We start from the raw sequence: 21,432 nt of genomic DNA, 5'->3' as shown, positions 1-21,432 counted from the left end.
CGAGCATTACTTATTTAGAATCACGCCGACTGTAGCCCGTAAATGAGCATAACTCGTCTTACACTTGCATCGTAAGCGTTGCGTACGGTGTAGTTACGGGGAGTTGACGAACACGGAACTTGTCGAGCTCGTCTCTTCTAATCAAAACGAAGCGGCGTCTGAAGATTATGACAATAATGACGAACCAAGTGACGTATCTGTTCCGTCGAAAACGTCAATGATGGAGGCACTTGATACAATCGGTTGTTTTATCAGCATACAAATGCTTCGACGAAAGATTTGATGAATTTCCAAGAGTTCCAGTCGTTTATTTTGTCCGAAAGTCTAGTGAAATCAAGGCCAACGAAAATTGATTCGGTTTTTAAAAAGTTATTTTTAATTTTGTGTTATTTTCCAAGGGTCTGTACAAGTGATTATTTTTGTGTTACTGACCAATTGTCGTAAAAAATTATTTCATACAATTTGTATGGTTGTCCAACGTAATTAGAGATTTTTTAAAAAATTTTTTTGTTTGGCATTTTTCATAGGTGTCAACGTAATAATGTGACAAATTTTAAAATAAATTTCACTACATCTTTGAGTTTACATATAGTTAGTAAGTATTCAAAACTCCGCAAATATGCACCCGATATCATCAGCTTAGCGCACATGTCTCCAGCAAACCAGCTGCGGTCAAAGCGACAGGAAGCGGCCGGCATGACCTTGCGTGACCCCCCCCGCCCGCCCGTCTCCATGTAAACAGCTGTGCTGTGCGCTTAGCCACGATGTGCGTGACTGCCTTATCACGGCCACGCTGTCTCATATTTCGCAGTCGGCAAGTGCTGACATAGCTTAAAAATATTATTTTAGTAAGTGTTATGTATATTTCCTTTACTTTTGTTGTGAATTTCCATAATAAAAACAAGTGAGAAAATAATATATTTTAAAAATGCTACAAAAATAAGATTTTTTTTTAATTTTGGCTATAATGAAAGTTTGCTATAACATAAACTTTTGGCTCTGTTATAACGGACTTTTACTGTATTTTAAACATGCAATTTACTATTTTTTTGCTAGAAAAAAAACTGGTATTCGCACGGGCCTACCGTAAGGTGATTAAAAACCATGTGCTTAATTAAACAAAATTTACATTTATTCACTGTGTACAAACAATTTCACGGTTTATGAAAGTATTTTTAAAATACACAAATGTGTAAGCTTGACAGGCAAGACGTCTTCTCAAGATTCACCCGCTAGCAGACGCACGAATCATGTTCTCTATCTCAGACATCTGTGGAAAATACAAACACATTATTAGATGTACTGTCATAAGTGTGTTATTCTCAAGGATTCCCAACACACTGTCATATAATGTTGGGTTCAAATTCAAAAAAAAATTTCCAACAGTGAAACACAATCTAACAGTAACATTAGTAATATAAACTTTTTTTTAAATTTATTTACATAACTCTATGTACACTGAGTTGTATTGGTGAAAAACTATAAATGATGAGCAGAAACAGTAAATATATTTTAAAAAAAAAATTATAGTTTCTGCATGTAGCACTGACAGTATCTTCAGGATACAAGCATTGTAAAATACATGACAGGAAAGGTTGAAACAAACAGATGTAGACACACCAACCTGTACATATTACAACTTTACTTTTCATTTACTTAGTATTTAATTCCTGGAATTCTTATTTCTAATGTCACAGTGTTTTCTTTTGTAAAATTTTTGGGACTGCTCCTAGCCACCTCTGTCTGGCAAGTGGAGTGTACTCTTGATTCTTTTTCTGCAGCCTTCTAGATGCCAAATAATATAGTGATGTCAAATCAGAAGATAAATTAACACTGTGTGCTTGCTTTATTTCCACTTGCCACTAGATTACAGGATGTAACAACAGCTGCCTCTTTTGTTGCCACCACTACCCTAGATCAGGGGCGCAACATACCTTTCTATAAATAACCATCGATCCCCCCTATTGAAGCGGGGGGTCCGGGGGTTAAGGTGGAAAATGGTGCTATTTAAGCAGTTTTATTATCTAAAAATTGATTACACAGCACTTTCTTTGCCCCCGTTTGCCCCCACTTCAAGGTTACAGAGGGGTGAGGGGGGGGGGGGCAAAATACCCTTGCCCCCCCCCCCCCTGTTGTTGCACCCCAGCCCTAGATATTTACTTCATAAGTTAAAAAATAGTTTTGAGAATCTTACAGAGGACTCACACCTGTATTTTTTTACGTTTATTTTACAGTCGCTTAGCTAACAGCTGTGGAACGATTTCATTTGTTAACATGTTTGTAAACAACATTTTTGAACATTCTTTTGTTTTTAAACAGAGGGGGAGGGGGAGGGAGAGAGAGAGAGTGTGTGTATATGGTATCTTTGAGGACAATTTACTTAATTACAGAACATGTGGTAATGTAATCATAGAGACCTTTTAGGACACTGGCAGGGTTTCTGAAGGGCATAATGTGATTGGCTGCTGCTCCGGCAGTGCAGCGCTTCAAACTTATTAACAATTACCTACACTGTATGAATCTTTGTAACTTCCAGCCCCTTGCCTCATGAGATTTAGGAAACCGCCACACAGTCTGTTGGTCCATCCCAGCTTGGGATCACGTCTCACGTGACGTGAGGCATTATAGGACCAAATTTACTGCAATAAGTTTGTGGAAACACACAAAGTGCGTGTATTCCAGTGCAGTACTACTTTATGTGCGATGTGCAAGTGAAAGTGTGTCGCAGATGCATACCTGCCAACTTTGGCCAGTCCAAAAGCGGGAGGTTTTTTAGTGGAGTAAATACTTGCTCCCCGCCATAAAGCGGGGGGCGCGGGAATATATTTTTTATTTCGTAAAGTTTGAAAAAAAAATTAAAGAGTAAACCAGCATGATCAGCACAAGCAATGGGCAAATTGTGTTCTAAAATAAAATACGTTGACAAACACTCTGCTTTTGTCACACTATCTTCTTTCCGACTTGTCACGAAAAACGTCTAATTTCTGATTTGATGTCATAGCATTGACGGCATGTTTCTTCGTATTTATATGCTTCACAATGTCGCCCTTTCCGGCATGCGAGACGGAAAAATCACGACACAAAGAACAAAATGTGGCATGTTCACCTTTCCTCAATTGCAAAATGCACGGAAATTCGTCACTAAATGTCTTCTTGTACACAGCAAGTTACTTCACTGTAAGCTTACTTAGCGCCATTTCTATTAAATCCCTATTGCGGAGTAGGCCTACAACTAAACAACGCGTTCAAAATACTCATCACGCAACTGCTTCCACAAAATAATATTTTTATGAATACACCGTTGAATAAATTCGAAGATTGTACTATAATGCTACCTCTACACTTCGTCTGTGAGCACAGACGCGAATAAAGGCGAATTTGTTCGGGGACGAACAAACAATTCACGCATAGCCGGCTGACAAACCGAAGCGAATTTGGGCGCGAATGTAAACGGTGGTATCATAAACTCATTATTAATCCACTCCGTCTTTATTTCAAACCAACACCACCGAAAATACAGTTTACAATGTTGACAAAACACGCCATCTTGGAAAACAAATGAAACCTTTTTCTGGTTGGCTAATAAACACCAATGACGAACGTGTACCAAAACAGCTCCCATAATTATCGTAAATAACTACGTTTCTTTCTTAGATGTACGCTTAACCAAGCGTTTTAGCCGACAATTGTGGGCATTTAGGCTATTAAAATAACTATACGTTATGGTACGAACCGTAGTTATTATACGATTGTACGGAATAATGGTACAAACATATTAATTCTATAAATTTATTGCATTAGAAACTTCAAGAGAAACAGAACCAAAAAACGGGAGATTTGAATGACAAATCGGGAGGGCGGGAGAAAGGGTATAAAATCGGGAGTCTCCCGCCTAAAGCGGGAGGGTTGGCAGGTCTGCATATGTCATCTGTGAACTGTCTACAGGGATAAATAGTGTGGTCCAGATCAACTGCTAAAAATGGTAGGCCATCTTGTAGGACCGTTGAGACACATTTTAGTGATGCCTACTCAATAAAGGTGTTTATAATATTCACGTTTTATGAATATTTTGGCTAGGTACATATTAACAATACTGCAAAATAAGCTCAATGATAGCTTACCAAAAGAACTTTTAGCAAACCACATGCTATAAACTAATTTAAACATGGTATAATTTTTTAACTAGATAGTTAGGAATTATCGTGTATGGTTCAAAGTCTGAAATTAAGGAGGCCCTGAGCACTTTGAATGAACATGGCTGAACTGAATTGTATTGTTGTGTCATGCGGTCATCATCTTCAGGCTTAGTTATCCCGATGATGCTGACTGCAAGATGATAGCTCACATTGCTGGTGCTCTGCCCAGAAGACGACATGACGCACGGAGGCATGTGGCCAGCGTCACTGTAGCAGCGCAGAGCAACTCGGCCGTTGGGGTACAAGGTGAGCCAGGTGATGCTGGCGTGGTGCAGCGACATCCGGAGCCACGCTTCAGGGGGCAGCTGCAACGCCCTAGTCGCACAGCCAACAAACAACTACCTTATGCTCTATATGAACATTTAACTACAGTGAAATTGCATAATGCAAAATTATTTTATATATAATTATTATTTGAGTTAAACATCTCGTACACAGTGACATCGTGAGAGACGATAAATAACACAACTTAAAAGAATTGGGGATCGGCTGAGAATGTTCATAATTTCCAATGATAATATGTGATGCTGCAGTCTATTCAGTATCGTTTTATGTTGCAGAGTAGGGGTTTCCAACTGGCTGGTTAAAAGCTTTTTGAAGAAAAATTTAAAATCTGAAGAAAAGTTTTGAAAAAATATTGCATAGCTTATTTTAAAAAAATTTTGAATACATAATTTGTTTCAGTTTGTCTTAAGTTTAATTCTTTTTTGCCATTTGTTAAAAATTAATAAAAAACTGACAGTGTGACTGGTTCTCTTAACAATTCAAATGTTCGGTTATATCTTCTGTTTATTTTTAATTTTACTATTTTATTCCTAAATAACAATTATCAAGCATTCAAAATGATTATCTTTATTTCAAATAAACAATGCATATTATTTCATTGCACATAAACACGAAATAAATAGCAAACATCTATATAAATCTCCACGGAAAAAAAAAACATGAATTTTTAGCAGCACTTTTTTGGGAAAATATTCTGGCGGACGGATGAAGTCATGTTGTAAATCGCTTGGCTAGATGCGTGGCTACTGTAATTCCTCCTTTACTTTTTATTTCAAGACTTTCTCGTGACTTTCATGACCTAGACATCCCTGGTGACCTTACTAAATAGTTCCATGGAGACGTGAGATGTTAGATATGGGGGTTTGTAGAGCTTAGGCAAGTGACACAATTTGTCTGAGCTTCTAGATTAAAAAAAAACACCATGTATAGCAAATTAAGTTGGCCTGTAATCTAGTTAAACAAGATTCATAGTACAAGACTAACATTGGATGTGAAAAACTTGTTTTGAAAATGTACTTTATACATTAAAGTTTTGCAGCTAAGCAAGGCTTTTATCAGCTTCCTCACAAAACTGTGAATATGAGTAAATGGATATAAATGTACTGGAGGCAAATTTTCTAATGAATGAATACTAAAAAAGAACAATAAATTTTGATTATTTTAAATCAACTATCTGAAAACTTATATTTATCCACAACAATAACAAAATACTTTATCACTTAGTGAATTGCCTCACCTGCAAACAAAGTATCTGATGACATTGGCATGGCACACAAAAATTTCATAACTATCTTCCTTCTGTGACGGCTTGGCTCGGTGGAAGTACTTCCTGAACGCTGCTTCAATGCGAGCACCATCTTGGAAATACTGCTATCACCACAAAAAAAATACACATTACATCAAAACTCTAATAGAAAAAAACAACTAAAACTAAAATAAATTCATTTTTAAATTCATTAGCATTTTCAACAGTTCACCGGAAATACAGTGAGCTGATGTACCTTCTAGGACTTCAATAATTTAGCAGTCTACAGGTGATACAAGACTCACACTTTGAATGCACCTTCTGTCCACTGCATTACAGGACACATTGCATAGTGTTATCTCTGATGACCATGGCAGTCATAAACCATGTGACATCAACTAGTATTTTAGAATTTCTTTGCAGTCAAATAATAGGGGAGGGTGGGGCACAGTGGAACATGGGGCAGACTGAAACAAACACGATAATTTTGGACAGTTGGCACGAACACATCTGGCGCTCCTAGTGGCAAGTTCTGTTGTTGCCTTGTACCTGTAAAACTAGTTTCAACATGGCTGCCATAAAGAGGATACTTCGTTCGTTCTCTGTAGCATATTTTTGCAGTAAAAGTAATTTTGCCAATGTTTACATTATTTGTTATTAAAAATAATTGTGAGTGAATTTTTAATATCTGTTAATTTTAGCGGAATCTTCTAAGTACTGTCTACAAAACAAGAGAGTTAAATTTATATCTTGTGATTTTTTTCTATGTCACAACCTAGTTTTCACTTTCACTACCTATGGGGCACACTGAAACATGCTTGGATGGGGTACAGTGAAACGTTTCAGTGTGCCCCATATAATCAGCACTTAGAAATATATTATGTAAGATAAAAAAAATTCCTCTATAAAACTCTTTCTTCGTATTATGCAGCACTTCATACAGCACACTAAAAGCTCGAAACAAGCTCCAACACTGCTAATCTATGACAACCACGAGAGCCACTTGTCTATTGGAGTTCTAGAGTTAGCAAAGAATAATGGTGTCACAGTGCTCACATTCCCCCCACACTCCGCAAACAAGTTTCAACCTCTAGATGTGGGGTTTTTCAAAGAATTTAAAACATATTATAATGTTGCTGTTGACAACTAGCTAATGCAACACCCTGGCCAAACCTTCTCCATCTACAATGTTGCTGGTGCAGTGAGTGTAGCTCATCAAAAGGCAATGACGCCAGCAAATATAACTGCTGCTTTTCGTACAACAGGCATTTTCCCTTACAGCAGGTACGTATTTACTGAAGCAGACTTTGCTTGCAGTTTTGTTACTGACCGACCTTATGAAGCACCCCTGGAACAAGACCCACAGCCAACAATCGAAGGACAAGGAGCGTCGACTAGTAGGCATGATAAAGAATCACATCTTATCCAAGCAGTTGAACAAGGGCAGTCAACTAGTAGGCATGACAATGAATCAAATCATATCGAAGCAGTAGAAAATCTGTCTGAACCACGCTCTATCAATGCACATGAAGAAGCGTTGTCTGAATCACATCCTATCCAAGACACGAGGACAACATTTAACTTCAGCCCTGAGCTTGTATGTGGTTATCCTAAAGCTAGTAAAAGTAAAAATGAGAAGAAGGGCCGCAAGAAAGGAAAAAGTATTATTGCTACTAGCACACCAGAACTTAAGGCAAAAGCACAAACGAAAAAAAAAAAAAAAAAAAAAAAAAACATTGCCAAGCCTAAAATAGTGAAGAGGAAATTATTTGCGAAGGAGAAAAGGATTCTGAATCTAGCGATGGTGGTACTGAAGCTATGGTGCTAGTTGATTCAGACAATGAAGTAGAATTTGTAGAGAATATGCTATCATCACTAAAGCCAGATGCTTTCGAAGAATTTGAGCGAGATGCAGTAGCAGATGATTATGTTTTAGTGGAATTTGACACTTCAGGAAGAAAGAAGTTCTACATAGGAATCGTTACCAAAGACCAGGACAGTGACAATGAATACGAAGTGAGTTTCTTCAGAGCATGTTCTAAGAAGACAAACACATTCATGAAACCACAAGTTGAAGATGTGGCAACAGTGCATCACAGGCAAATAAAGATGCTTCTCCCTGCACCAATTTGTGGTGGTAAAACGATGCGACAGCAAGGTTATACAACTTTCGGAATTGATTTTACTTCACTTAATATGGGCTAAGTTAGTAATAAACCATTGTTGTGGACAATTATGAAGATAGTTCATTTATTCACGATTTATATTAATCATTTTGTCTGTTTTGATTACAAGTGAAGCTCTGTTTTATTAATATTGGCCTGTTATCCTATTAAAAAAAAGTTGTATTTGTGGACAACATACTGAAATAGTTTAAAGCATCAGCTGGTAAAATGTCGCTGCAAAGAGAGAGTATGTTTCAGTGTGCCCCATGGTGTGTTTCACTGTGCCCCAGGTATGGGGCACAGTGAAACAAACGTGGAAGATAATTTAAACTAAATTTTGCACTATACAAATTGATTTTAAAAATTTTGTACCTATAGTATGTGAAAGAGAAAACTACTCTGGTATGATCTGTATATAAATTTTACATACAGTCTTCAATAAAAAATTCATGTAATGAAAAACATAATTTCTGTTTCACTGTGCCCCACCCTCCCCTACATGTGAATTTATTGGAAAAACCCACTTCTATATCACTGATACTTTCAAGCACAAAAAAAAGTTAGGTCTTGTAAAGCTAGTACCTATAACTCAGATATCAATATACAAAATTTAAGTGAGAAAATAATAAAGCAAAGCAGAGGCAAACGAAAGTTGAAAGAACAGAGAAAGAGTTTACATATAATTCCACTTTGAAGAACAGAGAGTAATTTGGTATTGTCTACTCGCAGGCCAATTCTCTATACTATTCAAGCTAATGCTGACAATAGTATTTGGGTGAATGTATTACCCCTTCAATGTCAAAAACAGTTATTAATGTTCTGCATTAATTATAAGGTTATTGATTATTGGAAATTAAAGAGCTGAAAGGGTGCAACGCAGGGCAACGAGATTGGGAAGGCAGAGATCAGTGATAATGAATGAGCTAGGGTGGGACACACTGCAAAGGAGAAGAAAGGTAGAAAGACTGGTGAAACTGCTTAAGGTGATTAAAGGATTATGAGGCAGAGGGTTGGGGAAAGCTGAGAGGTGGGTTGAACAGAGGGAGGAGGGATCATGAGTGGAATGTGTTTGGGGAAAGATCCTGACTGTGTGAGGAGGGAAGGAATTAAGGAGGCTTCAGGAATTGGAAGAATAAAGAATGGAGGCAGTGAGGGGTGACCCTTGGCCACTGGGTGGAAGACCAATCACAAGTGTATCAATCAAAAGTCACGAGAGGTGGTTGGAAGCTAGATGGGGACGTCAGATGAGTGCTTGCACACTTACATATAGCTCAGGCTTCCAGTTGCTGGAGGGAGGCTCGGGGGGGAAGGGGACCCCCTCCTCCAGCAAGGAGCTGTCTTCGACCGGCAGAGCGGGCAGCGACCGCTCGATGATCTCCGCCGTCTCCCTCGCGCGCGTCATCGTCGACCGGTACAGTATCGTGTACGGGTACGCCAGCTCCCTCAGCCTGCGGCCGGTCAGCTCTGACTGCTTCCTGCCTGAAACGTAACGATATATTCCCGAAACGTGCATTATCACACACAGCAATACTGTAACTACATACACACAGCTACCTGCAAATATTCAACAGCACACATGACAGACATCAGTTTTCATGATATAAATTTGTGCAAACTACAGCAGAAATTTTTTTTGTAAGAATATTTATGTCAACTTAAATTATTAAATTCTTATGATAACTTTAATTTCATCAAAAGTTGTATGAAACTATTAAAAAAGTTCAGTATTTGGTACCATAAATTTGTAAATATTCCAAGCTTATCTCTGACTTATTTAATGTCATGTTTCACAACTGCATCCTTCTTTATACGAAAGCCCCTCCCAAAAAGTCTTCCTGGAGTTGCCCGTCCGAAATTGATACATTTCAACCATCCAACTCAAAACAATAAATGGAAAGAAGTTTCCGTTGAAACATTTTAACTGAGATGCAATGGATTTATGCTCCCAGAAATTAAAGAAAGATACCTATCCTAGACTTAAAAGTGGTTACTATCAGCCTATAAACTGAAAAATCATTATGTGCAAAAAGTATTATTTTACAGGAGGAAATTATAAATATTTTATTTTTACATGTTGATATTGGGGTCACGGGGCATACGTTGATGAGTCGATGTATTGCTAAGGGCACCACCATGTGGTTGAAGGTGACACGGATCCAGAATTAAAACTCTTGACTCAGGGCATACCGTAGCCATGTAGACATGACTTCTGGGAACTGAGCAGATTGTTGCAAGGTGAACGAGGGGGGTCATTGTGTACGCACTGTAGTTTTCTTTCTACTGGCTAGGGAGTGGGAATGATTATAAACAAAATACATGTGTCAACATGGTGACAGCCAAAATGACTGCTCTAGCAACATTAAAATGACTGGTCTTTGTCTTGAAAGGATTTTTTAAAAAAATCTATAATACCAGATTGCAGGGCTGACATAACAACCTCCAAAAATAATTTTTACCAAGCCTACAAACTTTGTTGTTATTCCATGGACTTAGTTTTGTGTGCACTTCACACTGAGAACTAGTCCTTTTCTCTTAGCTTGAATGGATGAGAGGATGGTGTTTTAAAACTGGTTCCTGAAGAAATATTCCAGTGAAACACGTTGCAACAAACAAAATTCTTACAGGACATGTGTCACCAAAAAAAAAAACAAAGAAAAGTTACCCCAACAGTTACTTTAACCTAAAATTAGCACAGTTACAGCAATATATCTTGGCACTGCGTATAGTCTGCCTACATCGTACCACTACAGTAAGGATGGTCTTTTGTCCAGTATAAACCCCCCCCCCCCCCTCTTTTTCTCATAATAAACTATCTAATGTGTGTATAAGTATAATAAGTATATTTCATTTATGTGTTGTTTACTTGATTTTTATGAAGACACTAAAGAAATAATTAAATATTTTGCTGGTAGGTTAGGTTAAAGAAGATAAGAAGAAAGAAGATTTTTCTGGTATGTTTTATTTATATTTGTATTTTTTAGTTTGGTGTGAGATGTGTGTCGACTGGATTACGCAAGAGTTGTCACAAAGAGAAGCAGGCAATGTCCCAAAGGGTTAAAGTGAGACAGAAGTCCGAATGTTCTCCACACAGTCTGAGAATTCAGGGATAAAATTATACTTACGAGTTATTCATAGTAACAAATAAGAATGAGACCAAGAATGTAAAGGCTAAAGTTATAAGTATGAAAAACTGTGTTCATGTATCGTAAGGTATGACCTGATTGGCAGAGTGTCTAGCATGTATGTGATTGGTTGTGAAGGTATGTCTTGGTGAAGACGGATTCTCTGTCATTTTTAGTTGTTGGCAGTGTGGATAAGTGTATAAGACAATCATAGATATTTGTAAATTACTTCCATTGTATCTTTCTGTATCTACTGTAACTTAAAGCTGAGAGAAAAAATTTTTGCTACAGGTGGGTGTGGGGCTTAACAGTTGTTGATTCGGAATTTTAGTTCACTAACTACCTACATCAATATATAAAGAGTTTTTTTTTAAGTATATGTTTAAGATTAACATATAACATTGCCACAATTATTGTACTAGGTAATTTCAAGTCATATAACAACCAACAGCATTACATAAAATATAAACAAAATGAGTTTTTGATTTACAACCAAAGTTTGTCATTACAGAGGCCTTTGAGAAGTTTCACCAACGACCTAATAATAAATTTAAATTATTTTTCTATCAAAGCTTCATGAATGAGCTCACACAAGTGACAACGACCACAATGTAGTACAAAGTTTGTACATAATTCATAATCTGCCTACTACAGGTGTGATGGAAAATTATAATTTTATTGGTGGGTTCAAATGTGAAACAAAGGTAAGGATTACAATGTGAGCTGGTTATTTGTTGAAGATGCACTGAAAGAATGATGTGTATATCTGTTGAAGGTCATACATCTGTAAAGCAGACAATAAACTCTGCCGAATACAACAGGGCAGGTATGACGACAAGGTTGAGTGGATGCTAAAGTCAGGCCTCTGCAAAATCTCGGAAAGTTTAAGAGGCAGTGATAAAAAAAAAAGTATACACGTACCTCTCTTTTCAGGTTGCACAGTTGTCTAGTTGTAAATATGCGAAGTAGCCAAACATTTGGGGCACACTGGTGTTATTTCCAATGAGTGGGTTCGACATGGGGATACTGATGACAGATCCATACAAGTACTTTATTTATCTACGCGCTCATGTTGTGCTGTGCACCACAGATAAAATGTACAAACACCAGTTTAAATACAGTCCTGGTTTCTTGGACCCAGTAATTTCTGTACAACAGTTATGTCTAATGAATTTCTAAATTAACAAGCTTTACACAGTGGCCTAGCACAAATGTGTTGGTACTTTATGTGTACTTAGCAGTTCATTCTGTCACTATATATGCATCTAATTTGGCAATGGATTGTTTGTCCAAAATATGTCCACCCCAAAATTTATGACCTTAGTCTAAAGGTTAAAACAATTTTAGAACAAAAAACTATAGAAAATTAACACAAGTAAAACAACTTTACAACAAACATACTACTTTATGTAAAAGATTTTAAAACAGCCGCTAGTGGCCCGGAGACCGTGGTGCACCAATATATTTCTAACAATATCGTTAACAAAAGAGAAAAAATCTCAGTGCCCCTAAATATCCTTCACAATGCAATTGCTTGTCCTAAATTTTTTTCCTAAACATGGTTGTAACAGCTTCTTTTCTCAAAAAATTAGTCTGTTCTTAAGTTGTTTATCCTACCATTGTTTGCCCTAGAGAGAGAAATTAAAATGAAAATCGACATGTAGCTTCCCCCCTGAGGCAGGTTGTACATGGATATTTAGTCATTGTCCTAATTTTAGGTTGAATAATAAAAACAAGGTATACTCTGTAATCAGTTTTGAAAGATTGGTGTCTAAAATGTTTACACGCAGTAGCATTGCAGAGCATGGCTCACGCTGTCGGAGTTTGGCTACGAAGCGATAGTCCGGCCAGGCAAGAATCTTTTCTTCTGATGCCACTTTTTTCAAAGTTTAACTAGTAGATAACTCAGTATCTGTTCTCAGAAAATTAATAGCACAACCAAAATTGGTGGCAGTGTACCATGTAGGCAGACGCCGCATGGGTCTGCAATACGAGAGCCCTGTGCATGAGGTGCGCTCCTACCCCATGCGAGAGGTAGCAACAAGTATCTGGTGCAGCTTCAGTGGGCCATTCACATGGCGGAGGTAGTACTGTAGGGTTTCCGTCGGACTTGTATTACAACACGTCTTCATATGAAGGAGACAGGTGTCGGAAGTTTAGTCCAAGAAAACATTACACTTTCATTTCCTTACCCAGGAGATTGGAACCTACAGCAACAGCACCAAGCAAAGATGTGCTTGAAGAAGAATTAGCGCTCTGACACCACAAAGTTAATATGCCCTTCTTCTGCACACACGTGTGTGAAAACAAACAAAATCTTTCCTGCAATGCCATTGTAAAAGTTTGAAATATGTTACTGCTTCAATAAAGCAATTATTACTTTAGAGTTTAGATGATCTGAATTTTCACCTTTTCCATTACAAAACACATAATACTTTTTCATAGTGATTGTAAAAATTAAAGAATCCCCTAAACAGAACAACTCTCTTTGATTGGTAAATCTAAAACAAAACTTATAAGTATTTTAAGTGTAAACTATGGCTATACCATTATCAGAAGTTTTGTCTAGGTAATTTAACACAATTTATACAATTTCCATTACACCTCTTAATGTTGAAACTTGATTGGTCAGCTAATTTTTTTAATGACATTAAAGAGCCCTCAAGAGATGACAGACAAAAAAGGAGACCAAGGGCATGAAAGCAACATGACAGTCTACTCCCCAGGATCTGATCTATGCCCTGAACGCAGGCTGATGACCAAGATAGTTTGCCGCAATCACTGTCGAGGTGACTGGGCCAAGGTCGTACTCAGTGTTGACAAATGAAGGAATGTGATTACGAAGACATATTGACCAGTTGCACTTGAGGTATCCTGCTGCGGGAGTCCGCACCTCACATTCGTAGGGAAGTACCAGTGAGAGTCCCTGAGTCAGGACGCAGAAGGAACTACACAAGAACAATCAGTCCCAGGTCACGAAGTTTCCAGGGAATCAGCTCAACTCCGAAGGCGCCTCAGCTAGATGCGACGCTGGCTGGGGGAAGTGGTACACCTCATAGGCAATCTGTTAAACCAGCAAGGTTATTCAGGGGAAGGAGTGATTATTTACTTCTATGAGAATCAGTTGGCAGGCGTGATACAGTAGTCTTTGCAGAATCATGGCGGACTGATGTTTTTTGTGTTTTATCAAGTATTGTAACAAACTGAATGGATGATGTATTCTGTTGTATTCCCAGCTAACAAGTGAAAGCTTATTCACACAGGTTAATAATGTTAGCTACTATACAAGTGGTAAAAGCAATCCTGTTTATAGTGACATTAAGGCTAGCAAGAGATAACAAAAGCAATTTACAGATCAATATAGCACATACTACTAAACTCATGTCACTCCTATGTAAGGTGTCTAAAATCTTGGTACTAGTGATAATATAAACCTTCGTGGAGTGCCAAGATGATTTTGACATTGAAAAGTTCTAAAATTTGAACACAAAACTACAACATTTAATACATATACCTACTTAATGCACATTGTTACTATATCAACAGTAACAGCCTACCAAAAATTTACACCAGAAGAGAGAGAGTATGAAAGCAAGGACAGAATTTCTTGCCACCGAGTGAAAACCCAATTGCAAGTTTAACAAATAAAAAAAGAACTAACAACAGAAAAAAACAAATTTACAATAGGAAAAAACAAGATTTCCTGTTGGTTTCTGTTGTAAAAACCCAGTGGAATTCACCAGAAAACAGCAGAATTCAACAGAATGCTTTACAATAAAAGCCAATAGAATCATTTACAATAAAAGCCAACAGAATCCAATGGAAAATACTAGAAAACAACAACAAAAAAGAATGACTTCTTACTAAAAGTAACTATAAGATTCAACACATTCTGTTAAAATATTGTTTACAACAGAAAACACATAAAAGCAAAAGGATTTGGTGGGCCAGGACAACAGAATACACAGTTTGGTTTGTGGCTGAATTTTTTCCACACGAAAAACACTGAAATCCTATAGACCCATTGTGTTTACAACATACACCAGCAAGATCCAATAGAATACACTGATATATCTTTCACACAACAGGAACTGAAATTTCAGTTGGGTCATGTTGGTTTCTGATGTAAATTTTTGGTAGGAAATTCTTTTAAAAATACTTCCATAATGACCTGCACACATCACCATGTACTTCTAAGAGAACCATGCATACACAGTCACGCTACACCAACACACCAAGTATTACCCAAGTGTGTTAAAGTCCTCTCCTTGTCCGTCATGCCATCCTGGTTATACTGGCCATGACGTATGAGCAAAATGTTTCTTTTGGCAACTGGCCTGTAGTCTTTCACAGATGATACAGACACCAAGCTGTCACCACCCTCCTGGCTGTCTGGAACATTTTGAGACTGCTTTGACGGCTTGGTAAGATATTTTGGATCCCGCCTGGAAAATAGAAAATAAAGGTTTATAACGAGCTAATAAACACAACATGATTCCATATCCATATTTAATAAACATCTGTTATAATTTGTAACACATGAAGTTTAACATGATACAAACAAAACAAATATTAAAAATTTAATTACTTGGCTGTAGTCTTATGGTTTTAAGCTAAGTCTCGATGTCATTCATCTCCTACATTTTGGCACATGTTGCACTCGCCATGTTAGAAGTAAATTGTTAATGAACGACATCCAAACTCAGAAGACTACAGTCTACTGACCATGGTCAAGAAAGAATGCACTATGCTATGACTTAATTGCTCTAAAGAAATTCAAAGTAAAGAAATTTTTCTCTTCAATTTGGACACAGATAATATCATGTGAAGCACAATAAAAAAATCATCTTTCAAATTTTAACAGCAGCCTTTAATACTGAAACAACTTTGTTTTTAACAGTTTTATCTTTTTATTTTCTCTAAAGGCATGTTTTTAAGTACCTGTCAATCATCACTAAACTAGCAGCAGATCTATGAATTACTTCAGGGAGAGCACACGTAATTTCAACTAATAAAGTCAGTAAGTCCAGATTTCTCCTTAAACCAAATTAGGTTTAATGGTTAAAGTTACACTATTTAAGGTTAACAATACACTTACAATTATGTGTTAAGCATATTCCATTAAGTATAAGATAATAATTTTAAATTGAAAACAAAACAAGTTCTATGTATGCTAACATAATGATTGTTTCTGTACGTTAACCTAAATGATTTATTAGCTAAAATATCCATGGATAACGCATCATAGTGAATATATCTGTTTTTACATAAGCATCGCATATTCATTTAGCTTTTAAATGAGTCCACAGATTAGTCCATATGTTGTGTAAGTTTTAATTATGCAGGAAACACATCTTTAATACCACCTGTGTATAGTCAGCAAGCAATTAATCGGGACACATCACTCAATATAAGAATCAAAATATGATTTTGTTTAGATTAAATAAAGCATTTACTCCTGATCAGATATATACCAACAGGCTATCTGAAAGAAGCATTACTGTCCTGATCAAGATAAACTTTTAAGTTTAATAATGTTTCCTATTTTGTAACTTGATCTTCAAAAAACTCACAGAGTTACGAACACAGTTTTTTAATGCAACAAAAATATCACAGAATCTATCATGTCTAATAAGACTGTGAGTTCATTGTTGACCAAGTTAAGGTCATTTTCAAATTCATCAAGAGAATGCTCTCGCTGTTAACAATGGCCATGTTGCATTAATTGTGAAGATCTCTTCATTTGGTTTATGAATGTGTCATTTTTAATTGTCAATTTTTTGTAGTTTTCAGTTATTGTAACAATGTTAATTTTTATGAAATTGTACAATTATTTGGATATTTCAATGAATTCATGGCATTGTTTATTTGCACACCAAAACTAACACCAGCACAGCCTGTGACTAAGATTTTTACTCTCTCTCAAATAGGTAAATTCTTTTTGCACTTGTAACATTTGAAAGTAGCGGCTAATGTGAAAACCAAATAAGAAAAGAACTCAGAAAATCATACATATTTTTTACTAATAATGTTGCTTGATTACATCATTAATGATCATTTTTCAATTCCTAATATAAGAAATTTGTAGAATGGAGAGTGAGCTAAGGATAATTATGGGGAAGACAATATGAGTAAATGCTAAAATTCTTAAAATTGCCATAAAAAATTAATTACAGTCACTTGGTTCCTGTTTGTTAAATTGTGTATCCTTTTCCTGTGCATTGATGCAGTTTGCTGCGAAGGCTAGATAATTACTGACCGTGGTGATCAAAGTTGCCCCATTTAAAAGCATATAATAGTATTTTTCAGTTGTCAGGCAAGTCTCATTTAAAATATAAAATATTCCAACAGGTTTACTATTCCCTCCACGGCATAAAAGGAATGATCACAGCAGCCATAATTACATACCTGCAGAAGTGCAAATCCTACAAATTGTATGATTTTTTAATATAATTTTCTGTTTTAAGGTATTTCATTGTGTTTGTGTGGAGTGTTTTTACTATAGCGATACCTACTAAGCAGATTTCAATTTTTTTTTTGCGTTAAATGATTTGCCAATGCACTATCAAGGCACAACACCAGTAATGCCAAATGTCTAATGTATTTTTTAAGTTGTGATTACGCCTTTATAAGACTTTTTGAGTTTACAATTTTTATTCGAGAATAGTTTTGTTACTAAAAATGTTTATTTGGCACACCAATACGATTGGTATTCCCCCAATGTTTACGAATTGGGATATATATAGGTTTATGCTGTATCACGTGGGTCTGCCACTTTGGTTCAGCAAAGCGATGACGGGTTTCCTACCTGAAAGACTCACTGTGGTAATTTCAAATACTAATGACAAGCCACAGGCGGGAGTTCGACCGCAGCTCGTCACAGTTCGTCAACTTCCAAGCTCCTGTGCACGAGGCTACAATCACAGTCCTCATGAATGAACTAGTCAAAAAGCAGGCACTGTCATTAATGGGTATTGCCTCATAACTGTGGAGTTTCTAAAATGACACAATGATTGTAGAGAGTGCCCATGACTTGTCGTTAGTATTAGAGAATACCACGAAATGCTTCGCAGGCAGGAAACCCGACAACAATCACGCCCACCGCCTACTCGCAGTGTGCATTTCAGAATTGAGCCCCAGGAAACGACCGTTCATGTTTCACGATAAAGAATAAATTAAATGGTCAAATGGCAATTTTTTTTTGCATAAATTTAATATATACAAAAGCTATATTGACAGTAAACAATTATTGCCATAAAAACCAATATTTGTGATTTTTAGTATTTTTAATGTGCATTTTGTTTGCTGTGTTAGGTAGGCAAGAAGTGTGTTGTGTGTCTTTTATTTGCAATGTTCGGTGAAATATTTAATTTCTTTGGTTAGATGAATCATAAAATTAGTTAATGTAAAAAACGGCTAGTTTTTCTTAAGGCAGGGGTAAATATTTACTTGGGCGGTATTTCCGAAAAAAAATGTTAAAAATCCGAAAATACCTTTATTTTATGCTCTTCAACTTCCTCTTTTCATTAAAAGTGGCGGAGGTAAGAAATTCCAAATACGTTAGGAGATATCGAATTTTTAAATTTCATCATTAGAGTTGAGCGGTATTTGCAAAAAAAAAATGTTAAAAATCCGAAAATACCTTTATGATATGCTCTTCAACTTCCTCTTTTCATTAAAAGCGGCGGAGATAAGAAATTCCAAATACTTTAGGAGATATCGAATTTTTTAATTTTGCAATACAAGACCTGTGGAACCATTCGAGCGGCGCCAATTTGTTATTTTGCCGTGTGTTCGTGAGACGTGAATACGTGAATCGTGAATGCGTAATTAATAAAATGGTTGATTAGGTCAGGTCAGTTACATTATTAATACTTTCAAACTAAGCCGACATTAAAAATTATTTTGTGAATTAATTTTAATGGCTGTTTAGTTTTAAAATATTTATAATGTAACTGACCTGACCAAACAAACCCGGACAAAGGGTGAACAGTAAACTAAAATGGTCGATTAGGTCAGGTCAGTTACATTATAAATACTTTCAAACTAAGGTGATATTAAAAATAATGTGAATTAATTTTAATTATTCTTTAGTTTTAAATTATTCATAATGTAACTAACCTTACCTAACAAACCCGTAACAAAGGATGTACAGTAACAACTGAGGTAAATTTTTTTGTTACTTATTACTTGCGCAACAATATCAAAAAAACAAATAAGACTTTAAAATTAGAAACGTTAAAAACTCACCTAAGTTGGAGGCGGTAATTAAACACCGTTTTAAACAATAATTGAACTAAATAATCACGTATTAGTTAATTTGAATTCTGGCCTATCACGAACAATCACGTGACATCATTATCCAATAAAAAAAAATACTCGTACGTAAACAAGAAACAATGGTCCACGCACGCCACAGGAATGCGCTGGTTTTGTGCTGAAATTTAAAAATTCGATATCTCCTAAAGTATTTGGAATTTCTAATCTCCGCCGCTTTTAATGAAAAGAGGAAGTTGAAGAGCATATAATAAAGGTATTTTCGGATTTTTAACATTTTTTTTCGCAAATACCGCTCAACTACATATAAAGAAATTAAAAAATTCGATATCTCCTAAAGTATTTGGAATTTCTAATCTCCGCCGCTTTTAATGAAAAGAGGAAGTTGAAGATCATTATATAAAGGTATTTTCGGATTTTTAACATTTTTTTTCGGAAATACCGCCCAAGTAAATATTTACCAAGGCAGGTTAGCTTTGCCATCATTGCAGTGATAAAAACAATGAGAAGGGTTTGGTGAGATTAGGTCTGCTAATAATAAAAAAAATGTTATACCTTTGCATAGTGATATGATAGGGATATTGATAGACATCAACGAGGTGATGCTGAAGTAATTATGACCTGTACATTCTTACAGTACAAGAGCAAGAATAGGGCATTTTGGATAGGGAAGAGTCTCAAGCTTGTTTGCATAAGATACTGTTTATAAGGAAATAACATTTAAAATATGAAATGTAATATTCTTACACAGGGGCTTTTACTTAAAGTGAAAATACAAATCTGAAAATATATATATTTTCTGAACACTAAAGATGTTCCTATATTAACCTTGAAAACAGTGTTTCTATATTCCTACTGGTTTCTGAGAAATTGCTGTTAACAAGTTTCATTACAATACCTGTGCATTGAAGGAGCCGCCACAATTTTTTTTTTGCTTTCCCGTGTGTGTCAGCGTTTTCACTTGAGTTCAATTTGTAAAAATAGTCGATAACGTGGTAATTTTCTCGAGTCGCTGGTCGCTGGTTTTTGGTAAACAAAATAATTTTGAAAATACCTTTTTCACTGTAAACAGTGTTTCTTAATTCCTACTGGTTTCTGAGAAATAACCATTTGTAGATCACTTTAGATAGTCTATGCAGTGAAGCAGGTGTCATCATGTTGTGATTAAATTGCATTACTGATCCAGTGGTTTCCCAAACATAAGAATGTGTATATTTTTAATTTGGGTATTGCAACGCAATATAACATAAATAATAACTTTAAAAAAATTACGTGATTCCTTATAGTTTATTCAAACCCAAGCGTCAACCCTCGACAGCAATTAGTTTTAGCAGAATGGAAACGCAAAGCGCCGAATTGTTACATGGAATACCACATAACCTGACGTATAAAAGCTATTATCATTTTGTGTATCAAACGTAATAATTCCTTTGTCTCAAATAATGTTGTGGTAACGGTATCTTTTATCTCCAAAATTCAAAATGTAAAAAAAAAAAAAAATGTTTACCTGTCCCAATTATGGTCCCATTTATCATTTGAGACTAGATTGTCTGTATCTTTACTGTTTTTGCCGATATGCCATATTACAGAACCAAGACAAACACCTGATACACCAACTACATTTCTAAAACTTAATATACGGCGCATAATTCACAAAATTTCAATTCAAACAATACTCATTCTACAAATCCAAATTATACCGTAAACAAAACAACCATAGAGTAACATAAATAATCAAAGATTACAAAGTTATTAAACACCATGGAAGTAAAATCAACGACCTAGAGATATATAGACTGCTAGTGGGAGGTCATCTTTGATTCCAATTGAATTTGACAGAATGGTAGGCAAACAGTGCTTTGTTCGCAGACGACGTACATTGACAGTAGAAAAGTGGCAGAGTACTAAGTTATGTAATAAAACGGGATGAATTATGTTCATTATGTACTATTACGTGATGAATGAACAGACAACACATAACACAAATAACAAACCCAAACAAATTTTTTATTCTTTATTTATTTATTTATTTATTTATTTTCATATCCTTTGACCCCATTTCTGGGGTATGATACAAGTCAAATACATATAGGAGAATATATATATATATATATATATTTATAAATATATATATATATATA

The 21,432-nt window shown here is 35.9% G+C and overlaps 1 protein-coding gene across 4 annotated transcripts; it reads right to left on the bottom strand.

Annotated features, from left to right (window-relative positions):
- Positions 1-1,110: 1,110 nt before the first annotated feature.
- On the bottom strand, positions 1,111-21,019 carry LOC134533214 (serine/threonine-protein phosphatase PGAM5, mitochondrial-like). Of its 4 annotated transcripts, none has more exons than XM_063370605.1 (6): positions 20,799-21,019; positions 15,260-15,459; positions 9,157-9,371; positions 5,719-5,852; positions 4,346-4,511; positions 1,111-1,270 (listed from the first exon to the last, which is right to left on the bottom strand). In XM_063370605.1, exons 1-6 carry the CDS (start codon positions 20,936-20,938, stop codon positions 1,226-1,228), a joined length of 900 nt encoding a protein of 299 aa, XP_063226675.1. In that variant the 5' UTR covers positions 20,939-21,019; the 3' UTR covers positions 1,111-1,225. The 4 variants fall into 4 exon arrangements, with proteins under 4 accessions (XP_063226675.1, XP_063226676.1, XP_063226677.1 ...); XM_063370606.1 differs by having other exon boundaries at positions 5,719-5,849; XM_063370607.1 differs by having other exon boundaries at positions 20,190-21,014.
- Between the last annotated feature and the right edge of the window lie 413 nt (positions 21,020-21,432).

Source organism: Bacillus rossius, chromosome 6 (genome assembly GCF_032445375.1).
Source record: "Bacillus rossius redtenbacheri isolate Brsri chromosome 6, Brsri_v3, whole genome shotgun sequence".
NCBI lineage: Eukaryota > Metazoa > Arthropoda > Insecta > Phasmatodea > Bacillidae > Bacillus > Bacillus rossius.
Note: the sequence above shows the minus strand (reverse complement) of the source record. Positions and strands in the feature narration are given on the sequence as shown.